This window comes from Nerophis ophidion, linkage group LG05 (genome assembly GCF_033978795.1).
Source record: "Nerophis ophidion isolate RoL-2023_Sa linkage group LG05, RoL_Noph_v1.0, whole genome shotgun sequence".
Taxonomy (NCBI): domain Eukaryota; kingdom Metazoa; phylum Chordata; class Actinopteri; order Syngnathiformes; family Syngnathidae; genus Nerophis; species Nerophis ophidion.
Genome location: NC_084615.1, coordinates 36,322,059 through 36,344,105, shown reverse-complemented (window position 1 = coordinate 36,344,105; position 22,047 = coordinate 36,322,059). Strand labels below are relative to the sequence as shown.

Below are 22,047 nucleotides of genomic sequence, written 5' to 3'. Positions count from 1 at the left end.
TCTAAAACACAACAAAGGACAACTTAAATTTTGTCACAGTGTACGGTATATACAAAGCCATTAAAACTGTAAGTCAAAGCTTATGTGGGGTTCAAGAATATACCAAATAGATAATAGATAATAAAAACTCTTTTAAGTATCAAATACATTCTGTGTATTTCGCGGCCATCCATTTTTTGTTTTGAATAGAAACATACAATCGTACAAAAATAGATTTTCCTCGTTTTTTTTGGTTTGATAATAAAAAACAAAAAAACGAAAAAAAGATAGTTTTTCATTATTAAAATGTATTAATGTGTTTGAAAAACAAAAATAGTAATTAAAACAGCAAGTGGAAAACTATTTTCTCGTCTATACTTTCAATGTTTGGAGCTCTGGTAGACTGCACATGCGCAGCATCTCTTTACGTATCTTTGTCTGGGAGTGACCCCGAACATCAACAGAAGAAGAAGCGCAATGTTTGCCTGCTCGATGGACAACCAATAAAATGTGTCACTTCAATGTCTCTGGACATTAAAGAATAGACGCAAAGTCTTGACCGTGACACAATTGTTTTGACAACAGTGACGCCGTTCTTTGTCTTCTTCTTCTGTTGTTGTTCTGGATCACTCCAGATCCACACTGTTTGAACTCCCATTTTTAATTTTGAAACACATTAATACATTGAGAGAACAATTTTTGCATAATGTATAACAATCTGTTTTCCATTTATTGTTTTTTTGTTATCCAACCAAAAACGTATAAATTTGGTTTTCATGTTGAATTATTATTTTATTCTAAACGAAAAATGTACGGCCGTGATGCACACGGCCCCTACTTAAGAGGGTTGAATTACACTCTGCGTTCACTTTTCTCTTTTTCACAGAGACATTTTGGTGCAATGAGGGTGGCAGAGTACAATGTGTTTGAAGCGGAGGATGTAAAATTTCAGGTTTTACATTTAATTTATGTCGAGGGGGAGTTGCCGCAGCCCTGCTTTACTGTGTACCTCTTGCTTGGCCCTGCTGTAAACTGTTTGCTTGTTTAACAGAATTGTTATTGCAACATTCAGTGGATTTATTTAGAACATCAGTTTCTTTCATAAAAAAATTGCAGCTCATTTTTATACTTGGCAAACTCATCTTGCCGACCACAGACCGAATTAATCTTGTTAGCAGGCCTGAACCGGCCTGCGGGCCATACGTTTGACACCCGTGGTCTAAGTCAAAGGATAAAAAGTTAATAATGGAGACCTGCTTTTTGATGCATAAGCGACAATTGTCATGACGTCTCTCAGGGCTGTGTTGGACCAGAACCTGATTGACGACGACGTATTCCTCTACGAGGACTCTCCTGACCTGCTGAGGTTTCGCACGGCGACTCCTTCCATTCATCTTCTTACCGACTGGTACTGCAGCCGAGTGCAGGATATCGACTCTTGCTCCAGACAGGTACAACCAAACCCCAAAATTAAGGGATCGTCTTTAATCTTTTTCCTTATTTGTCTCCTTTGTGGTGTTGAGTGGAATAGCAAGGATTCAGACGTATTTGGGCTCTTAGCTTACAGAAGCTAGAAGAGATTTGGGGGTACATTGCTCATTTTTAAAGACAACTTGGTAATTACATCTTTCATCATCCTTTGGAGACCAAGCTAGTGAAAATGTGTGTCCGCGCGCGTGAATGTGTGTGTGAGTGTCTGTGTGTGTGTGTCTTTATCTTTGTTAGTCTCCAGGAACACTCTTTCCTCCCTTGTTCCTTTTTAATTAGACCTCAACTCCTCATCTTTTTGCCTCCTCACAAGTTACTCCAGGAGGCTCCATCCCTTAGTCCCTTGACACTTGAGCTTCATGTGCACACACATACGCGCAAACACAGGGCGTCACACACTTGAGAGAGCCACCCAAACAGGCATTCGCTTCTGGCTTCTTAATTTCTCCATCTTGTTTCTTCCCCGTGATGAAAAGAAGCCCCAATGACGACAGGTCTCTGGTTGTAGACTAGTACGAGTGTCAAAATGTGGTTGGGATTTATTTCCTACCCTCGTGCAAAATGTCAGAATTGCTCACTCATCTTGAAAATATCCAACCTGATACACTATATTGCCAAAGGTATTTGGCCATACTAGGCCACTGTAAGTCATGTAAGGTGTGTCACCAGACTTACTAATGTTAGCCAAGTTAGTTAATGAGTGTTGAGCTGGAGACAGCTTAATTAAGGGAGTTGTGTATGAAACAAGTTTAGCTTTCTCATTAAATGACAAGGTGTCTATGTTAAGGATGACACGCCTACAGTCACCAAAAAATGGGCAAGTTTGGGATCTCAGAGCCGTTTTATTTTTCCGTATTGCGGCAGCGCTTTTCATGCTGTTGAACTGGACCTTACAAGACGTCTTGTATCCAGTTTGAAAGCCCCAACCGGAGAAAAGAAACACACTAACAGACATTAGCAATGTATCGATGACGACAAAGTTATGACGTTCATTATTATTTACCATTCGATTGAGTGACCTACTACTATCGGCCCAGCCCTAAGATTTTGTAACATTTTTTTAATGCCTCTGGCATAAATCAACATTTATGTTTTCAAATGCCATTTAAAGCCTTAATTTTCACAAAATCCATTTTGTAACTTTTAAGGTTTTTAATGCCCCGCAGAAACCCTATAGTGTAGTCCAGTTATTGTTAGAATTTAATTTTTAACCTGGATGCCGGCTGTATTGGCGCATTTGTTGGGCCAGAATCGCTGGGAAAAAAAGTGTCCTGTTCATCTTCATGAGGACGAACAAAATATGTGTCCAGTTTTTTCATAAAAAAAAAAAAAAAATTGCCTCGCATTTTGCATATCCACTTTTATGTTTACTGTAAGTAATGCTCGAATATCAGGGTTGAAGCCATGGAAAGTGGTGTCCTAACAAGCAAGGGCTATATTTCGCCGTGAGAAGAGGCGACATCCCTGCAGAAAACCCCTGCAGCGCTTGTCGTTCAGGGGTGGGTTTGGTTTCATTTCCAACATTTAGATTGTTACTGTGACTGATTTAGAAAGAAACATGAAATAAAAGCTAAAAAAAATGAATGACCTCTGGCAGGATGTCGAAGGGAAACTTTTTTTATTGCAAATAGTGGATCTGACATTAAAACATCTCTCAAACCAATCACACACTTTTCCGGCTTCAAAATAAAAGTGCTATGCTATACATCCGGTTTAACTAAATCTAGGGTTTAATGTACAGGTTTTATAATAGCCGCCAGATCTAACAAAAAAAAGTAATATAATGTATTTTAGCTTACAGAACAAAATATACAAAGTCTGATGCTCTTTTTAGTTTTTATGGCCACTTTTAAGCTAGCAACAGGCTCAATTCCAACAAGTGCTTCACTCTTAGGCACACGAAACGCCGACACGCTGTGTTCACAGACCATGGGAAAAATGGTCCGAAATTTTCTGTCTGGCTGAAATACTGTGTAAATTCTTTTATAACGTGTTCTGGTCAAGGCCTCAATTACAGAATGATTAGCAGGCTCAATAACATTTGACAACCAAACAATTAAACAAGGCGACTTGTTAAAGAATCTGGGTATTATCTTTGACCCAAGTCTCTCCTTTGAGTCACACATTAAAAGCGTTACTAAAACAACCTTCTTTTATCTCCGTAATATCGCTAAAATTCGCTCCATTTTGTAAACTAAAGACACTGAGATCGTTATCCATGCGTTTGTTACGTCTCGCCTCGATTACTGTGACGTATTATTTTCGGGTCTCCCCATGTCTAGCATTAAACGATTACAGTTGGTACAAAATGCGGCTGCTAGGCTTTTGACAAGAACAAGAAAGTTTGATCATATTACGCCTATACTGGCTCACCTGCACTGGCTTCCTGTGCACTTAAGATGTGACTTTAAGGTTTTACTACTTACGTATAAAATACTACACCGTCTAGCTCCATCCTATCTTGCCGATTGTATTGTACCATATGTCTCGGCAAGAAATCTGCGTTCAAAGGACTCCGGTTTATTAGTGATTCCTAACTTCCCAAAAAAAGTCTGCGGGCTATAGAGCGCTTTCCGTTCGGGCTCCAGTACTCTGGAATGTCCTCCCAGTAACAGTTCGAGATGCTATCTCAGTAGAAGCATTTAAGTCTCACCTTAAAACTCATTTGTATACGCTAGCCTTTAAATAGACCTCCTTTTTAGACCAGTTGATCTGCCGCTTCTTTTCTTTTTCTCCTCTGTCCCCCCCTCCCTTGTGGAGGGGGTCCGGTCCGATGGCCATGGATGAAGTATTGGCTGTCCAGAGTCGGGACCCAGGATGGACCGCTCGTCGGGACCCAGGATGGACCGCTCGCCTGTGTATCGGTGGGGACATCTCTACGCTGCGGATCCGACTCCGTTTGGGATGGTTTCCTGTGGACGGGACTCTCGCTGTTGTCTTGGATCTGCTTTGAACTGAACTTTCGCGGCTGTGTTGGATCCGCTATGGATTGAACTTTCACAGTATCATGTTAGACCCGCTCGACATCCATTGCTTTCGGTCCCCTAGAGGGGTATATATACAGTGTTTCCCACAGGTCAGGCATCTATTTGTGGTGGTGTGTTTGGGCGGCGGCTTGGGCGACGACGTGGGGGGATAGGCGGGGTTGAGTCGGCGGCGATGACCAAGAAGAACGCGGAGTTGGAATATAATTACAACACTTTATTTACATATTTATATACATATTTATATAATATTTATATATTTATATGATATGTAACTAAAAGCTCCATCCACAGACAGAGTCCCATGAGCGGCCGAGCGAGTCAAAAGCCGAAAAAATAAATAAATAAATAAATAAATAAAAATATTTATTTTATTTCTTAATGTTTTTTTGTTTTTTTTTTCATTTGTGGCGGCCGTAATTCTTTCGTGGCGGGCCGCAACAAATAAATAAATGTGTGGGAAACCCTGATATATATACATTAGAGATGCGCGGTTTGCGGTCTCATCCGCGAAGTCCGCGGATAAATCGCGGGTCGGGCGGGTAACATGACGAAAAAATAGATTTTAAATAGATTCGGGCGGGTGGCTGTTGAACCATACGAAAATATTTAATATATATAGTTCAGGGATCGGCAACCTTTACTACTGAATGAGCCATTTTGACCCGTGTCACAAAGTAAAGGAGACAACAGGAGCAGCAAACATTCTCGCGAATATCTGCTGGTGGTCACCCAGATAAAGAGAATAAGGGCATGCTATGAAGTCATTGCCTTTGTCGCCTCCTACAACATGTACACACTGCTTGCCAATCCAGCAACATGTTGTATGTGGCTTCTGCAGACACACGCACACGACTGCAAGGCATACTGGGTGATACAGAGTACACTGATGGTTGTGATATAAACAACTTTAACACTCTTACTAATATGCACCACACTGTGAAGCCACACCAAACAAGAATGACAAACACATTTCAGGGCAAAATCCTCACAGTAACACAACATAAACGCAACACAACAAATACCCATTATCCTTTGTATCCATGACTCTTCCTGACTATATTTTACATCCCCCCCCCGTGCGTCGGTAAGGTGGGCGAGGTTGGGGGCGCGGGGGTGTAAAATATATTCAGAAATTGTCACGGATACAAAGGATAATGGGTATTTGTTGTGTTGCGTTTATGTTGTGTTACTGTGAGGATGTTCTCCTGAAATGTGTTTGTCATTCTTGTTTGGTGTGGCTTCACAGTGTGGTGCATATTAGTAAGAGTTGTTTATATCATAACCATCAGTGTACTCTGTTTCACCCAGTATGCCTTTCAATCTTGTACGTGTATCTGCGGAAGCTGCATACAACATGTTGCTGGACTGGCAAGCAGTTTGAACATGTTGTAGAAGGCGTCCAAGGCAATGGCTTCATAGCACACCCTTATTCTCGTTATCTGGATGAGATGAGATGTTGCCAGGCGGAGAATGAGAAAGGAGAGTGTGGATGGTAATTAAATGTACAAGAGTGTTTTTAACATCATATCTATCTCTGGAGAGCTGCAAAAGAGTATCTTTTTACATCAATGGACTGTTCCCCCTTTTGGATCAAAAGCTGGTGCAACATTTATTTATTCATCAATCTCTAAATCCTTACAAGACGAGCTTGCATGTGTGCTGAAAGGTGGAAGCTACACCAGCTACACCATCTGCTATTGGTAGATCAGCCATCATCCTCAGGTGACAGTATTGATCTGCCGGGCATGCTGCCAGCGTATTATAGGCGGTCACAGATTGACTTGAAGCTCTTTTTGATGGGAACTTATTGATTGTCTATGCAGGACGTCTCAATCTTTTCAGCTTTATTGTTTTGTGACTAATGAGAACTTCTTTGTGTCTACTGACAGTGCTGTGCTTTGTTGTGGTCTGCCAGGTGGACTGCGCCCTGTCGCTGGTGCGCCTCGGGAAAGAGCGTGCGATCCCCGGCCTGGAGCTCCTGTGCGATGACCTAATCACCCTGGAAACGGTGATCTACGAGACGCTCTGTGAACTCAACCTGACGCTGTTTGATTTGCAGCAGCTGGGCAACATCGACAAGCTCCGCCTCCTTATGAAAAATGTAAGTGGGCGCAGTTTTTAACCTCTGACATCTATATTTGGTGTTCTTTATAAAGATGACTTTTGAGACATGTTTTTGCGAAACATGCTTAAAAACAGCAGAACGGTCCTGTCATATAATTAAAATATATTTGCAGTACAGTACCGTATTTTTTGGAGTATAAGTCGCACCTGCCGAAAATGCATAAAAAAGAAGGAAAAAAACATGTATAAGTCGCTTTTTTGGGGGAAATGTATTTGATAAAACCCAACACCAAGAATAGACATTTAAAAGGCAATTTAAAATAAATAAAGAATAGTGAACAACAGGCTGAATAAGTGTACGTTATATGATGCATAAATAACCAACTGAGAAGGTGCTTGCCTGGTATATTAACGTAACATATTATGGTAAGAGTCATTCAAATAACTATAACATATAGAACATGCTATACGTTTACCAAACAATCTGTCACTCTTAATTGCTAAATCCGATGAAATCTTATACGTGAAGTCTCTCACGTGAATGAGCTAAATAATATTATTTGATATTTTACGGTAATGTGTTAATAATTTCACACATAAGTCGCTCCTGAGTATAAGTCGCACCCCCGGCCAAACTATGAAAAAAACTGCGACTTATAGTCCGAAAAATACGGTAAATGAAGGCTGCAGAAGCAAGGTAGCCGAAACTTGTCAGGTACAACACTTGTCCTTACTAGCCTATATAAATCAACCATTTATAAAAATACGGTAAATGTTTCTGACATGTAATGGATCTTTGACTAGTGTCTTTGCAGTCGCTTTTAACAAACAGCAAAGCCTTTTAATGATATTCAATTGGTGTTTTACTAATAGATGCTCAAAGGCCTACTGGAATGAGATTTTTTTATTGAAACGGGGATAGGAGGTTCATTCTATGTGTCATACTTGATCATTTCGCGATATTGCCATATTTTTGCTGAAAGGATTTAGTAGAGAACATCAATGATAAAGTTTGCAACTTTTGGTCGCTAATAAAAAGCCTTGCCTGTACCGGAAGTAGCAGACGATGTGCGCGTGACGTCACCGGTGTGAGGGCCCCTCACATTGTTTATAATGTGAGCCACCAGCAGTAAGAGCAATTCGGACTGAGAAAGCGACGATTTCCCCATTAGTTTGAGCGAGGATGAAAGAGTGAGGCACTAAAAAAAAATAAAAAAAGAAAAAGCGACGGCTCCGGGCGGCGGCAGTGGGTGCGTTTCAGATGTAATTATAGACACATTTACTAGGATAATTCTGGAAAATCCCTTATTTGCTTATTGTGTTAATAGTATTTTAGTGAGATTACTGTCATACCTGAAAGTTCGATGGCTGCGGTGAACGCCAGTGTTCTTCAGAGAAGCCAATGGAGGAGCAAAGATCACAGCTGCCTTTTTGACAGCTACAGGAGGAGGTCCCATAATCCACTGAAGTCTCCGGTAAGAGCCGACTTAATATCACAATTTTCCCGTCCAACAACTTGCTGGTTGACGTAAAGAAACCTGTTCGCTTGACCGCTCTGTGTTATAGCTTCACAACAAAGAAACACCGGCTGTTTTTCGGTGCTAAAGGCAGCTGCAATCCACCGCTTTCACCAACAGCATTCTTATTTTACGTCTCCATTATTAAGTGAACAAATTTCAATAGATTCAGCAACACAGATGTCCAAATTACTGTGTAATTATGCGATGAAAAGAGACGACTTTTAGCTGTAAGTGGTGCTGGGCTAATATGTCCCCTCCAACCAATAACGTCACAAACATGCGTCATCATACGCGTCGTTATTTCGCGGCGTTTTCAACCAGAAACTCCGCGGGAAATTTAAAATTGTAATTTAGTAAACTAAACCGGCTGTATTTGCATGTGTTGCAATGTTAATATTTCATCATTGATATATAAACTATCAGACTGCGTGGTCGGTAGTAGTGGGTTTCAGAAAGCTTTTAAAAACAGCAGAACTTTCATGTTATATATGCAAAGAATCTTTGATTAGTGTGTTTCCAGTAATTTATTTAAAAACAGCAGAGCTCTCTTTTCCAACATGTGCCTTCTTCCCAGAAGTGAAAACCAGTGGTGGTCGACCAAGCGAAGATGTCTGTTGTACAGCAATCAGTGTATGACCTGTCTGAGTTCAAAAGAGGCTTAAATCTTCCTGTAAAAAGCAGATACAAGCAAAAAAATCAAACCATGCAAAGGAATGTTTCCCTATACTTTATCAAAAAAAGATTTGTCGAGTGATATCAAGGATTATACGTTGGTCGCATTTCCAGACATATCGAGCTATCTGGGGCTCCAGACATCATTCTACACAACAAAACAGATAAAAATTTGGAAAAGCATGGAGGTTTACAACTTATTTGTGCGTGGCTGGGTCAAAGAAATTGGTATCAAGACTCTCCCGGAAAACTGCGATGAGGTGGCGACTTGTCCAGGGTGTACTCCGCCTTCCGCCCGATTGTTGCTGAGATAGGCGCCAGCGCCCCCCGCGACCCCAAATGGGAATAAGCGGTAGAAAATGGATGGATGGATGGACTCTCCCGGAAAATATGCATCGTTTTTGCACGCGTAAGGTTGCATTTCATGACTTAACTTTGCGTCTAAGCCGCCATGTTTGTTGTTGCAAGTACGAGTATCGTATTTTCCCCGTGTTAATAAAAAAATAACTATAGATGTCAACATTGTGTATGTGCTAAAAACTTAATTTATGATTGTTGTCTTTGGTTAAAGCTTAACTATTATAGGTTTTGCTCACATTTTCATTCTTTTATTTAGACACGCCGAGTTGGTGCTTTTTGAAACACTCATAGCAAATGTGTTTAAAAAATACGTATAATATCAAGATAATACTTAAATGCGAAATAATATACATTAAAAGAATATCAAACAAACTTTTAACAAAGTGATCACTGCAAAGACATGCATTCTTTGAACCTTATCCCATGAACTGGAGTGTGTCCTGCTTTTCTCGTTGTTTCCACACATCTTGCACTTTTCTGTTGTTTTTGATAACCTCTCGAGGAACTCTGAAAAAATTGTTGTCTTTTCCACGATTTGAACGGTTGAACACAAGTTTAGGGCATTTTTTCACCGAAAAAGGCTAAATGGCGCAGAGTCCCAATTGATAGAACTAGCTTGACCACCACCAGTGTTCATTACGCTGGACTTGAGCCAGACGTGGTGTGTAAAGTAACATCCCAGCAATACAGACAATATTTGGCTATGGTTTTTGCAGTAGCTGCATAAAAACTGAATAGCAGTCCTGTCATACAGATAATATTTGACCAGTTTTTTTTGTGCTAGATGTTTTAAATCAGCAGAGGGGTCCTGACTTCAGAGAATCTTTAATGAATGTTTTTTTTTTGTAGTGATGCTCTAAAACTGCAGAAAAGTCCTGTCATAAAGAGAATCTAATGTTTTGGCAATACATACTTAAAACGACAGAGAGCTCCTGTCATACAGTCTGGCAAGTTGATGCCTAAAAACAGCAGAGTTCTTCAACAACATAGAGTATGCTTGACCAGTGTTTTTGCACTAGATGCTTAAGAACTGCATTGTAATCCTGTTGTATAGAGGATCTTTGACTCGTGTTTTTTTGTGGTAGATGCTTGAAAAAAGCAGATTAATCGTATCTTACAGAGGATCTCTGACTAGTGTTTTTGCAGTAGATGTTTTTAAAAACAGCATTGTAGTCCTGTCATATACAGTCAAGAATCTTTGACTTTTGTTTTTTGTGGTAGATGCGTAAAAGCAGCACAGGAGCCCTGATTGTAGAGGATCTTTGACTAGTGTTTTTGCAGTAGATGCTTAAAAACAATATAGCCTGCAGCTCTCCTGTCATTTAAATAATCTTTGACTAGTATTTTTCTAGTAGATGCTTACGGACTGCATAGTAGTCCTGTTGTAAAGAGGATCTTTGACTCGTGTTTTTTTGTGGTAGATGCTTGAAAAAAGCAGATTAATCGTATCTTACAGAGGATCTCTGACTCGTGTTTTTGCAGTAGATGTTTTTAAAAACAGCATAGTCGTCCTGTCATATACAGTCGAGTATCTTTGACTTTAGTTTTTTGCGGTAAATGGTTAAAAGCAGCGGAAGAGCCTTGATTGTAGCGGATCTTTGACTAGTGTTTTTGGAGTAGATACTTAAAAACAACATAACCTGTGGCTCTCCTGTCATTTAGAAAATCTTTGACTAGTGTTTTTGTAGTAGATGCTTAAAAATAACATAGCCTGTAGCTCTCCTGTCATATAGACAATATTTGACTAGTGTTTTTGTAGTAGATGCTTAAAAACAGCAGATCAGTCAGCAGATGATGCTTATAAACAGCAGAAAAGTTATGTCATATATAATATCTTTGACTAGTGTTTTTTTGTTGTCAAAGCTTAAAAACGACAGCGAGCTCCTGTCCTATAGAGCAGTGGTCTCCAACCACCGGGCTGCGGCCCGGTACCGATCCGCGGGACGATTGGTACCGGGCCGCACAAGAAAAAAATAAAAAATATATATATATGTATATTTTTCAAATTATTAAATCAACATAAAAAACACAATATATACATTATATAACAATATAGATCAATACAGTCCCCCCCATCCCCTGTCCCGGTCTTTAGGACAAATTTTCACGCGTTGACCGGTCCGCAGCTACAAAAAGGTTGGGGACCACTGCTATAGAGCAGTGTTTCTTAACCATAGGGCTGTTGCTTTGAAACTGTAAATATAAATATAATATAATTATTAAGTACGAGTAAAATCCGTAGTAATGTTACTAATTCAGTGTTGGAGAAGTTGGTAAAAAAAGGCTGCAAAAATGTGATGCAATATGAAGGTAATGCAAAGCTTACATCATGTGCATAGTCACTAAAGATAAGAACACACTGAGTCTTATTTATTGCTGCATTCCATGCTGTTATTTCCTTTTAATTCGACCACAAATAAATGCAGTATAAAGTGAACTCTAGTGTCCTTGGAGTCCATTATACGAGCTGTCCTCTAAATGCGGGGTAATACTGCTGCTCATGCTGCTTCAACCTGCAAGGACCATGCGGGCAGACAGCCAGCAAATGTTGTTTACTGCACTGACACATGCTGCTTGACTCCCCCTTGGGGAATGGTGTGTGTGTTTACCAATCTGTCTTAAATTAAATTACCCCTTTGCCTGCCTCTAACGTGCTCCTTTTTAAGAACGGGAGCAGCAAAGGCAATTTTCCATACGTGATACACAAACAAATGTAAATAGAAACTAGCTTTTAAAAGTGTGTTGGTAAATGCTGTACATTTTTTCCACCAGTCCAGCAGGGAGCGCTATGTGAAAGATGCCTTCCAGTGGATGGTGCCCTTCCTGCACCGCTGTGAGCGACAGGAGGCGGGCGCTGCCAAACATCTGCTCAGAGACTACCTGGTCGGCCTGGCCCAGCACGACCTCTCCTTTCCTCTCATTATATTCCAGCACTCCAAACCTGATGTAAGCGTCACCACACACACTTGACTTACTGCTTTCCTGCAGTGGAGACCAATCAGTGGCCTGGGGGACATTTTTGGCCCATAGCTTGTTTAATATTTGCCCCCCTGCCTATTTTTAAAATACAATGAATCCATTATCAATTATAGATATTATTTGCTTTGTCATCTATACCACAAAAGCTAAAATGATTTGTTCAGTTAGCTTAGCATAAAGTAACCTACATTGGATTGGTTTTAGCCTATTTAATAGAACTGTAATTAAAAAAATGTAAACGATCCGTAGCAAAATCAAATACTAAAAGTAAAAAAAAAAATCTGTGAATACAAATATATACATACATTTATTTTGTATTTATTTTGATAAATAATGTGAGGAATCATCCTTCAAACCTGAGAGTTGGTATTTGTAAGTAAAATATTTATATAAATTAGCCTTTTTTTCCCATTATTTTTTAAATACAGATCGCATGAAAAAAATGTCTTAAAATCAATAAAACCTTGTATTGTTTTGTAAATAAAAGATTTTCTAAATAAATGTGTCCTCTAGTGTCTACAGAAGTTGATCGGGGACCCTGACCAGTTGATGGCGTTGTCTCTGGATTGCATCTACAGCAGTGAGAGAGACGACCAGCTCAGCCTCTGCTATGACATCCTAGAGTGTCTCCCACAAAGAGGTTTTGGGTAAAGCTTTCCCTCTTACACTACTTTTAAAACACAGCAAGTATGTATTTCTTCACAGCAAGGCCTTCATTCTTGGCTCTGATTTACTCCTGCTCCTTTTTCCAGCTGCACGCTACTTTCTTCTGCTTGAGCTCTCCCGTGAGACCGAGTGGCTATGCACTGCATTTTAAAGAGAGTCAGCAATGACAAAAAAGTACACTGCAAAGTTCATAAAATGGACCATTGGCGAGCTAAAGTAGATTAACTTTTTTTTTTAATGGATTATCTCCCTGGTGTGCACCTTAATTGGAAAATAGAATTACTAGCAAGTTCTTCATAGTTCCTCTCGCCATGCAAGCGACTTAATAGTGACACCTGGTGCCTAACGTCATGGGGACAACTTTAAAAAATTGTTATTTTGAAAGTAATTTAGTTGCTTTCTTTTTCTAATCCCCATTGTGTGACTCGGTGTAAACTTCATGTGACCTTCCACCTAGCCCACGTACAGTACGCAGAGAGCTTCATGGAATGGGTTTCCATGGCTGAGCAGCTGCATCAAAGCCATGCATCATCAAGTCCAATGCAAAACGTGGGATGCAGTGGTGTATAGCACGTCACCACTGGACTCTACAGCAGTGGAGACGCGTTATCCACTGAATCACATTTTTCCATCTGGCAATCTAATGGACGAGGTTGCCAGGAGAATGGTACATTTCGCACTTTCCCACACCGTATGATTTGTTTTAGACATGCTTAATAAGCCGCTGCTCTTCCACATCGAGAGGAGCCAGATGAGGTGGTTCGGGCATCTGGGCAGGATGCCACCCGAACGTCTCCCTAGGGAGGTGTTTAGGGCACGTCCAACCGGTAGGAGGCCACGGGGAAGACCCAGGACACGTTGGGAAGACTATGTCTCCCGGCTGGCCTGGGGACGCCTCGGGATCCCCCGGGAAGAGCTGGACGAAGTGGCTGGGGAGAGGGGTGTTTGGGTTTCCCTGCTTAGACTGCTGCCCCCGCGACCCGACCTCGGATAAGCGGAAAAAGATGGATGGATGGATGGAATAATAAGTCACTTAATTTCATTTCCACAGTGCCCAAAAAAGAGTTGGAAAAAGCAGAGCTAATTAAATCCTAAAATCAGAGATGTGAGCACCCTCTGTAAAAAAAGAAGGAAACTGAGAAAAATTTTATAAATATTTTATCACGACACCCATGAAAGAACATTTTCAAAATCAAAAAAAAATTTCACCTTTAGATGTATTCTCATCCACCCACCTCATTTGGCTGTCTTGTTTACACTTACATGTCCCATGTAATGTACCACAGTATTTTTATTTTTATTTTTTTAGATTATTAGCAGTATTATCTCTGAAGATGTCATGCAAAATTCTATAACATGCATGCAAATAACTCAGACCACGTTACTTATTTGGCAATTCTGTCGTGTAGCCACGACCCCTCGTTTATTGTACTTCCGGTGTTGTGACAGCTATTTATAATCTATCACGTCAAATATATACCTTGCCGCTGGCTACTAATGAATACGTCTAGAACTACAACTGGTTCGTCACTAACAGTGTTCTGAATGTGATCATCCAAATAGGATTGGCAAAGTGGAAAGGCGTTAACATTGTGGCTCGGAGAGCAAACGCAAGCGACAACTAGTAAGCTAGCTAAATAGACAGTTAGCTAACTAGCGAGCTTGTTTCAGTGCTCCTGATCGTCTCCCCGTCTTGCAACTCAGTGCAGCGTTTAGGCAAGCAGAAACGCGAGTACCTGTGGCTGAAGAGAGCGTTCAACAAATGTTGTTAATATCGTATTTTTATTAATATTAAATTTTTTAAAAATCACAAAAATGTATTTTCTAAGCAAAAATGTACGTTCAAAAACACGGATTTCCAAATGTTTGCAGAAATTTCATATGCCTGTAATATACAGTACTGATATATGTAACAGACCCTCCAGGATTTCACAGAGTTTTTTTTAATACTGCCGCGGCCTAAAATGTTTCATTTTGTAGGAACGTTTTCACAAAGCTGCAACAAAAGTTGCATTGTTTTAAGGCTTTTTTTCATAGACATTACATTGCCTTATGGTTTTATGAATTTGTAATCACTGTTTTAAGTCTTTTGTTACCCTAACACAAAAAAAGTACAGGATTTCAACAAATCTAACAAAATATGTTTTATTCCCATCTTAAAGTAAACATTTTTGAACATTGACAGCAATTTATCAGCCTCCCCAGATCTTACGGGCCTTTTTTGAGATGCCTGATTGCAGAAATTCTTCCTAAAAATATAATGGAAAGTTCAGATTTTTGTATTGCATCTGTATCTGTAGACATACCCGTGCACAGTTTTGCATGTTTTACGGTTGAAAGTTGATCGCAAACTTTTGTTTATATTACAAGAACTTGTACGTAGTTTACCCGCACTTAGGGTGAGAACATTTGGTAACTTTTGAGAGCAATCTACTGCAGAAGCAGTGATTTTTGTTGTAAATTAGTGAATTATAATTAATAAATGAGTGAAAGAAGGAATTTCTGTCAATGCAAAAAAGGGAGTGAAGATATGGGACGATGCAGGGCGACATTCGATTGGTTAAAATAGTGGTTCGTAAACTTTTTCACCAAGTGCCACCTCAGAAAAGTCTTGGCAAAGTTCCACAATAATGACCAACATTAAAATACAGTAGCGTTGTATGCGTAATTATTCATTAAAAAGCCAGAAGTTTTATTTATCAACTGTCTTTAATACTTTTGTCCACCATTACACAACGTTTGAAGAGTTTACCTGTTTGAATGCAAGATAAAAACACATTCAAATTTTTTTTTTTCTAAAATATCATTTAGTTTATTCAGTTTATTAATTTTTTAACAGATCTTTTTTGCCACGCACATTGAGTGCTAGAAATGACAGAGAAAAACGGTTCTGTTTATGTCCTAATTGTTTATTTTGCCGTCGACAGTTGGCGGATTGTAACAACTTTCATCGAAGGCTAATAAAACTTTTATAAAGGCTCGAGTCACGCCATTACAATATTTATGTAGCAGCATTTGGCATCAATAAGGACCGCTTTATATCGACTTTCAAGCTTTTGTTGCATTAGTACTGTTAAGTTGTGTGGACTCAAGGTGCCTTTATGAGTTGGATGCAAACTCGGTCATGGTTTCTTTATTTTGTCCTCATAAACATGAAATTGATGGCATTGTTAGAAAAGGAAGAATTAATTCACCAAGCATATTTTGAATGCATGGAGTCCTACAGTTGAGCCCTACATTTGAAAATATGAAATGTCCAGAAGTGACTGGTATGGACATTGAATGTAACTATATAAAACAAAATATGAAATATGTATGTTTGTTATGTATGTATGTACATTGTATATACCCTATATTGCCAAAAGTATTTGGCCACCCATCCGAATGATCATAATCATGTGTCCTAATCACTTGGCAGGTGTATAAAATCAAGCACTTAGGCATGGAGACTGTTTCTACAAACATTTGTGAAAGAATGGGCCACACTCAGGAGCTCAGTGATTTCCAGCGTGTAATTGCTATAGGATGCCACCTGTGCAACAAATCGAGCCATGAAATTTCCTGGCTCCTGAATGTTCCAAAGTCAACTGTCGGCTTTATTATAAGAACATGGAAGAGTTTAGAAACAACAGCAAGTCAGCCATTAAGTGGTAGGCCACGTAAACTGACAGAGAAGGGTCAGCGGATGCTGAAGCGCATTGTGCAAAGAGGTCGCCGACTTTCTGCACAGTCAATTGCTACAGAACTCCAAACTTCATGTGATCTTCCACTTAGCCTATATACAATACGCAGAGAGCTGCATGGAATGGGTTTCCATGGCCGAGCTGCTCCATCTAAGCCATGCATCACCAAGTTCAATGCAAAGCATCGGCAGCAGTGGTGTAAAGCACGTCACCACTAGACTCTACAACAGTGGAGACACGTTCTCTGGAGTGATGAATCACACGTTTCCATCTGGCAATCTATGGATGCGTTTGGGTTTGTAGATTGCCATGAGAACAGTACATTTCTGACTGCATTGTGCGGAGTCTGGAATTTGGTGGAGGAGCAATAATGGTGTGGGATTGTTTTTCAGCAGTTGGGCTTGGCCCCTTATTTCCAGTAAAAAGAACTTTGAATGATCCAGGATACCAAAACATTTTGGACAATTCCATGCTCCTAATTTTGGAGCGGGCCTCTTCCACTTCCAACATGTCTGTGCACCAGTGCACAAAGCAAGGTCCATAAAGAAATGGGTGACAGAGTCTGTTGTGGATGGACTTGACTGGCCTGCACAGAGTCCTGACCTGAACCCGATAGAACACCTTTGGGATGAATTAGAACAGAGATTTAGAGCCAGGCCTTTTCGGCCAAATCAGTGTGTGACCTCACCAATGCGCCTTTGGAAGAATGGTCAAAGATTCCTATAAACACACACCGCAACCTTGTGGACAGCCTTCCTAGAAGATTTGAAGCTGTAATAGCTGCAAAAGGTGGACCGACATCATATTAAACCCTTTGGGTTAGGAATGGGATGGCACTTCAAGTTCATATGTGAGTCAATGCAGGTGGCCGAATACTTTTGGCAATATAGTTTTTGTAACATGTCCTGCAAGGGGAGGGGATTGGAATTTGAGCAAATCACCTGGGAGAAAGAACATGTATGGTGAGCTAGTTTGTATTTATTTATTTTCGTAATTGCTTTAAAATAAGCATTAGCTTATTGTAATGTCTTGTACACTGACAATGGGGCTAACAGACTACATTTGAGAGCATTAAGCACATTTTTTGGCGTGCATTGTGGACATTTACATAAGCATTAAGCTAGTTAGGCATCCGTGCAAGAGTTTCAAAGTCACCAAAGAGCCACGAAGTAGTAGTCCTACCGTTCTTTTGCTGTTTTTTCTCTTTCTCGTTCTTGATCGTCTTCCACTTCTGGCTTTCTGAAGGTTAAATACGTTTCATTTTTCCACCGTATTTCGATGCGCCGTCAGCAAAAGCTGAGATTACGTTACCAGTAGTCACGCTCAGACTTGAGGGGGAAGGGGACAGTTGCAGCGACTATCTTTTTAAACGCTTGTATGTTTTGGCAATGTACATCCATCTTCTTCTCCACACTTTTCCCGATGCCCCATTATTTATTTTTGTTTGTTTTAGCCTGTGTGCAGTTTCAATAGAGAAAATCAAATCTCTGTCTGATCGCTGCAAGGAAAAAGAAGCACCATAGGGCTGGACGATTACAGCAAAAATAATAAGTACGATTACTTTCCATGGATATTGTAATCATGATGTTCGTTAATTAAATACAAAAATCCTCACAATTCTTGGTCCAATACATCTTTGGACAATTTTGACTGGTGTTTTTGGTCAACGCATCTTAATTTTGTAAATGTATCAATAAGTGCTTTAAGTACATTATGTTTGTGCAAAGTACTTTTTTGAACATTTTTTTTTGTTGGTTTAGTCAGACTGGATTTGGCACACCGCGATATTATTGTGGGGGGAGGAAGTGTGCTGTGCTGTTGTTCTCAGCCTGACGAGTAAGGAGATGACTTAAGGCTATTAAAAAAAAGAGCGCCTCTCAAACTGTGACCACTGATTGTACATTGATGTTACATACATGATGTCTTTCACAACAACACAAGCAGATGAGATGTGTTGTGGGTGTATGGATTGTTCTTGTTAGCCTCAGCTTCCTAGCTAAGTCACTGTTATAAGTGGCCATCTCGACATTGATTCTTTAGTTCAGGACGTGCCAGTGGAGTATGTCTGCGATAGATGAGCGCTACCGGACACATTATTTTCCCAAACAAATGTTTCTTCTCACAATGACAACATTTCACTTACATTTACGTAAATTTCCCTGATATTAATTTGCGTTTATCAGTGAATTCCGTTTTATCGACTTTATCGTTTAATGTGTCTCTAGAAATCCTATGACTTAATATTTTGTTGAGTTTTATAATTATTGATTAGGCATACTAGTGCTGTGTCAATAAAAAAATAGCAGTCAGGGTGCCATCCCAAACTTTTCGTATTCATTCTTTTTTTTTCCACTCTTCATCTGTTTCACTGAGCTCCGGAATTTGCATGCACGTTTCCCGGCCCTTTTTTTTTCTTCCATTTATTATAATTCATAATAATCGAAATAGAAATTGGATTAATTGTCCAGCCATATTCCTGATTTGGCACTGTGTGCAGTTCGCAGTCCCATTGCTACTTTCAATATGATTTGCGTATTTATGAAGGGCTGACATCTGGAATCAATTCCAAATATATTGCATGCAACAAAGAAATGTGCTTTAGTACTTAAGTACATCTACATTTTAACTTGTGTTTGCCATTTTCCAGATTTGATTGTACATCCGTTTTTAGTAGGAAAGCCACGGAACTCTTTACATGAGGGCCCTGGTCTGCTGGAGAATGAAAAGAAGTAAGAGGAAGGATCCGTGATGCCAACTTTCGGACTTTGTCTTTTATATTTAGCGATTATTTGTCCGGCAACACTTTGCCATCCCAGTGAATTATGTAAATCAAAGGGTGTCCAAAGTGTGGCCTACATGGGGCCCGTTTGCAGAGCAAGGCTCAATTTTTGATGGCAAGGAAGAACAGCAATTGGCATAAAGAGGATAATGATAACAAATTTTAATATTAATACTAATAACAAATAATGCAAAAAAGTGTCTGTTATATACAAATTGTTTTTTCAGCTTCATTAAAACTTTATGTGCTCATGCGTCCTGGCCAATTATTCAAATTAGACCATATCAATAATGTAAAACAACCAATCACATGTTCAAATGAGTCAAATCTGTTCATGAACAGCCTCATATATTTTATTGATGATTTTTTATTCATCCCAAACTAAACCATTCATTTCTTCTTCAACATTTAGCTCAACAGATAAGCACAAGAGCATTTTTATTTTTGAAAGCACAGTATTTGCGCTCCATTTTTCATATTTTAGCACAAAAGAAAGAGTCTAATGGGGGGGGAAAGAATGTCAAATGCATTCCTGAAAGATGCCAAGTGAGCAATGAAGGTAATGTGAAGGTAGAACAATTTGTGTGGAGGGAAAAAAAGACAATCTGAGGATTTGATTGCCGAGGTTAAAATGTTTGGTGTAAGACAGGCGTCTCCAACCTTTTTGGCCACATTGGGTGAAAGAATTTGGCCGAAGAATTGGGCTATCTACCGTATTTTTCGGAGTATAAGTCGCACCTGCCGAAAATGCACAATAAAGAAGGAAAAAAACATATATAAGACGCACTGGAGTGTAACTCGCATTTTGGGGGGAATTTATTTGATAAAAACCAACACCAAGAATAGACATTTGAAAGGCAATTTAAATAGATAAAGAATAGTGAACAACAGGCTGAATAAGTGTACGTTATATGACGTATAAATAACCAACAGAGAAAGTGCCTGGTATGTTAACATAAGATATTATGGTAAGAGTCATTCAAATAACTATTACATATAGAACAAACAATTTACCAAACAATCTGTCACTCCTAATCACTAAATCCCATGAAATCTTTTACGTCTAGTCTCTTATGTGAATGAGCTAAATAATATTATTTGATATTTTACGGTAATGTGTTAATAATCCCACACATAAGTCGCTCCTGAGTATAAGTCGCACACACCCCTGGCCAAACTATGAAAAAAACTGCGACTTATAGTCCGAAAAATATGGTGTATATGTACTGTCTACAGTAAGTATGTATGTGTTTATGAATGTGTGTGTGTGTGTGTATGTGTGTGCGCGTGTATGTGTATATGTTTATATACAATGGGTACAACGAGTATTCAGACCTTTAAATTGTTCATTCTTTGTTTCATTGCAGCCATTTGCTAAAAACTAAAAATATCATTATTGTACACTCAGCACCCCATCTTGACAGAAAAAAATGGAAATGTAGAATACTTGCAAATTTATCAAAAAAGTGAAACTGATCCATCCATCCATCCATCCATCCGTCTTCTTCCGCTTATACGAGGTCGGGTCCTGGGGGCAGCAGCCTAAGCAGGGAAGCCCAGACTTCCCTCTCCCCAGCCACTTCGTCCAGCTCTTCCCGGGGGATCCCGAGGCGTTCCCAGGCTAGCCGGGAGACAGTCTTCGGAACGTGTCCTGGGTCTTCCCCGTGGCCTCCTACCTGTCGGACGTGCCCTAAACACCTCCCGGAGGCGTTCGGGTGGTATCCTTACCTGAGGCCCTAACCACCTCATCTGGTTCCTCCCAAACCACCTCATCTGGCTCCTCTCGATTTTGAGGAGCAGCGGCTTTACTTTGAGCTCCTTCTGGATGGCAGAGCTTCTCACCCTGTCTCTAAGGGAGAGCCCTGGCTGTACTAGCTCAAAAGCATGCTTCTACTCAGTAATGAGCAAAGGGTCTGAATACATAAGACCATTGTATATTTTAGTTGTTCTTTTTTAATAAATTTGCAAAAATGTCTACATTTTTGTTTTTTTACTTCAAGATGGGGTGCCCGTGGAAAAAGTATGTGATCCCCTCGGCTAATGACTTCTCCAAGAGCTAATTGGAGCCAAGACTCAGACAACAAGGAGTCTAATCAATGTGACAAGATCATATGTGTGAGTTAAAGCTGCCTTGCCCTATAAAAACAGACACCTGTGATATGTGTGCAGTTTTCAAGAAGCCTCGCACAAGAGCTCACAGAAGATCTACGATCAAGAATTGTTAACTTGTATAAAGCTGGAAAGGCTTACAAAAGTATCTCTAAAGCCTTGATGTCCATGCGTCCACGGTAAGACAGACAAATGGAGAAAGTTCAGCACTGTTGCTACTCTCCTTAAGCACGGTCGACCTGTAAGGATGACTGTGAGAGCACAGCGCAATGCTCATTGAGGTGAAGAAGAATCCTAGAGTGTCAGCTAAAAACTTACAGAAATATCTGGCACATGCTGACATTACTGTTAACAAATCTCCAATACATAAAACATTGAACAAGAATGAAGTTCATGTGAGGACACCACGGAGGAAGCCATGCTGTCCAAAGAAAACCCATTGCTGCATGTTTGAAGTTTGCAAAAGAGGTCCTGGATGTTCCACAGCACTAATAGCAAAATATTCTGTGGATAGACGAAACCAAAATTGAGTTGTTTGGAAGGAACACACAACTCTATGTGTGGAGGAAAAAAGGCACAGAACAACAACATCCAAACCTCACCCCAACTGTGAAATATGGTGGAGGTGGCATCATGGTTTGGGGCTGCTTTACTGTTTCACAGCTTAGATGGATTGCTTTCATCGATGGAAAAATAAATTCCCAAGTTTATCAATACATTTTATACATTTTAAATCATCTGCCCGCCAACTGAAGCTCAAC

At 39.9% G+C, this 22,047-nt stretch overlaps 1 protein-coding gene across 1 annotated transcript in view; it reads left to right on the top strand.

Moving 5' to 3' along the window:
- The window catches only part of nbas (NBAS subunit of NRZ tethering complex), a 383,924-nt gene that overhangs the window by 142,386 nt on the left and 219,491 nt on the right, over positions 1–22,047 (top strand). The window contains exons 23-26 of the mRNA XM_061900721.1: positions 1,277–1,430; positions 6,370–6,555; positions 11,843–12,016; positions 12,563–12,696. Of these exons, the coding sequence (XP_061756705.1) occupies positions 1,277–1,430; positions 6,370–6,555; positions 11,843–12,016; positions 12,563–12,696 (648 nt within the window). The remainder of the gene's footprint in view (positions 1–1,276; positions 1,431–6,369; positions 6,556–11,842; positions 12,017–12,562; positions 12,697–22,047) is intronic.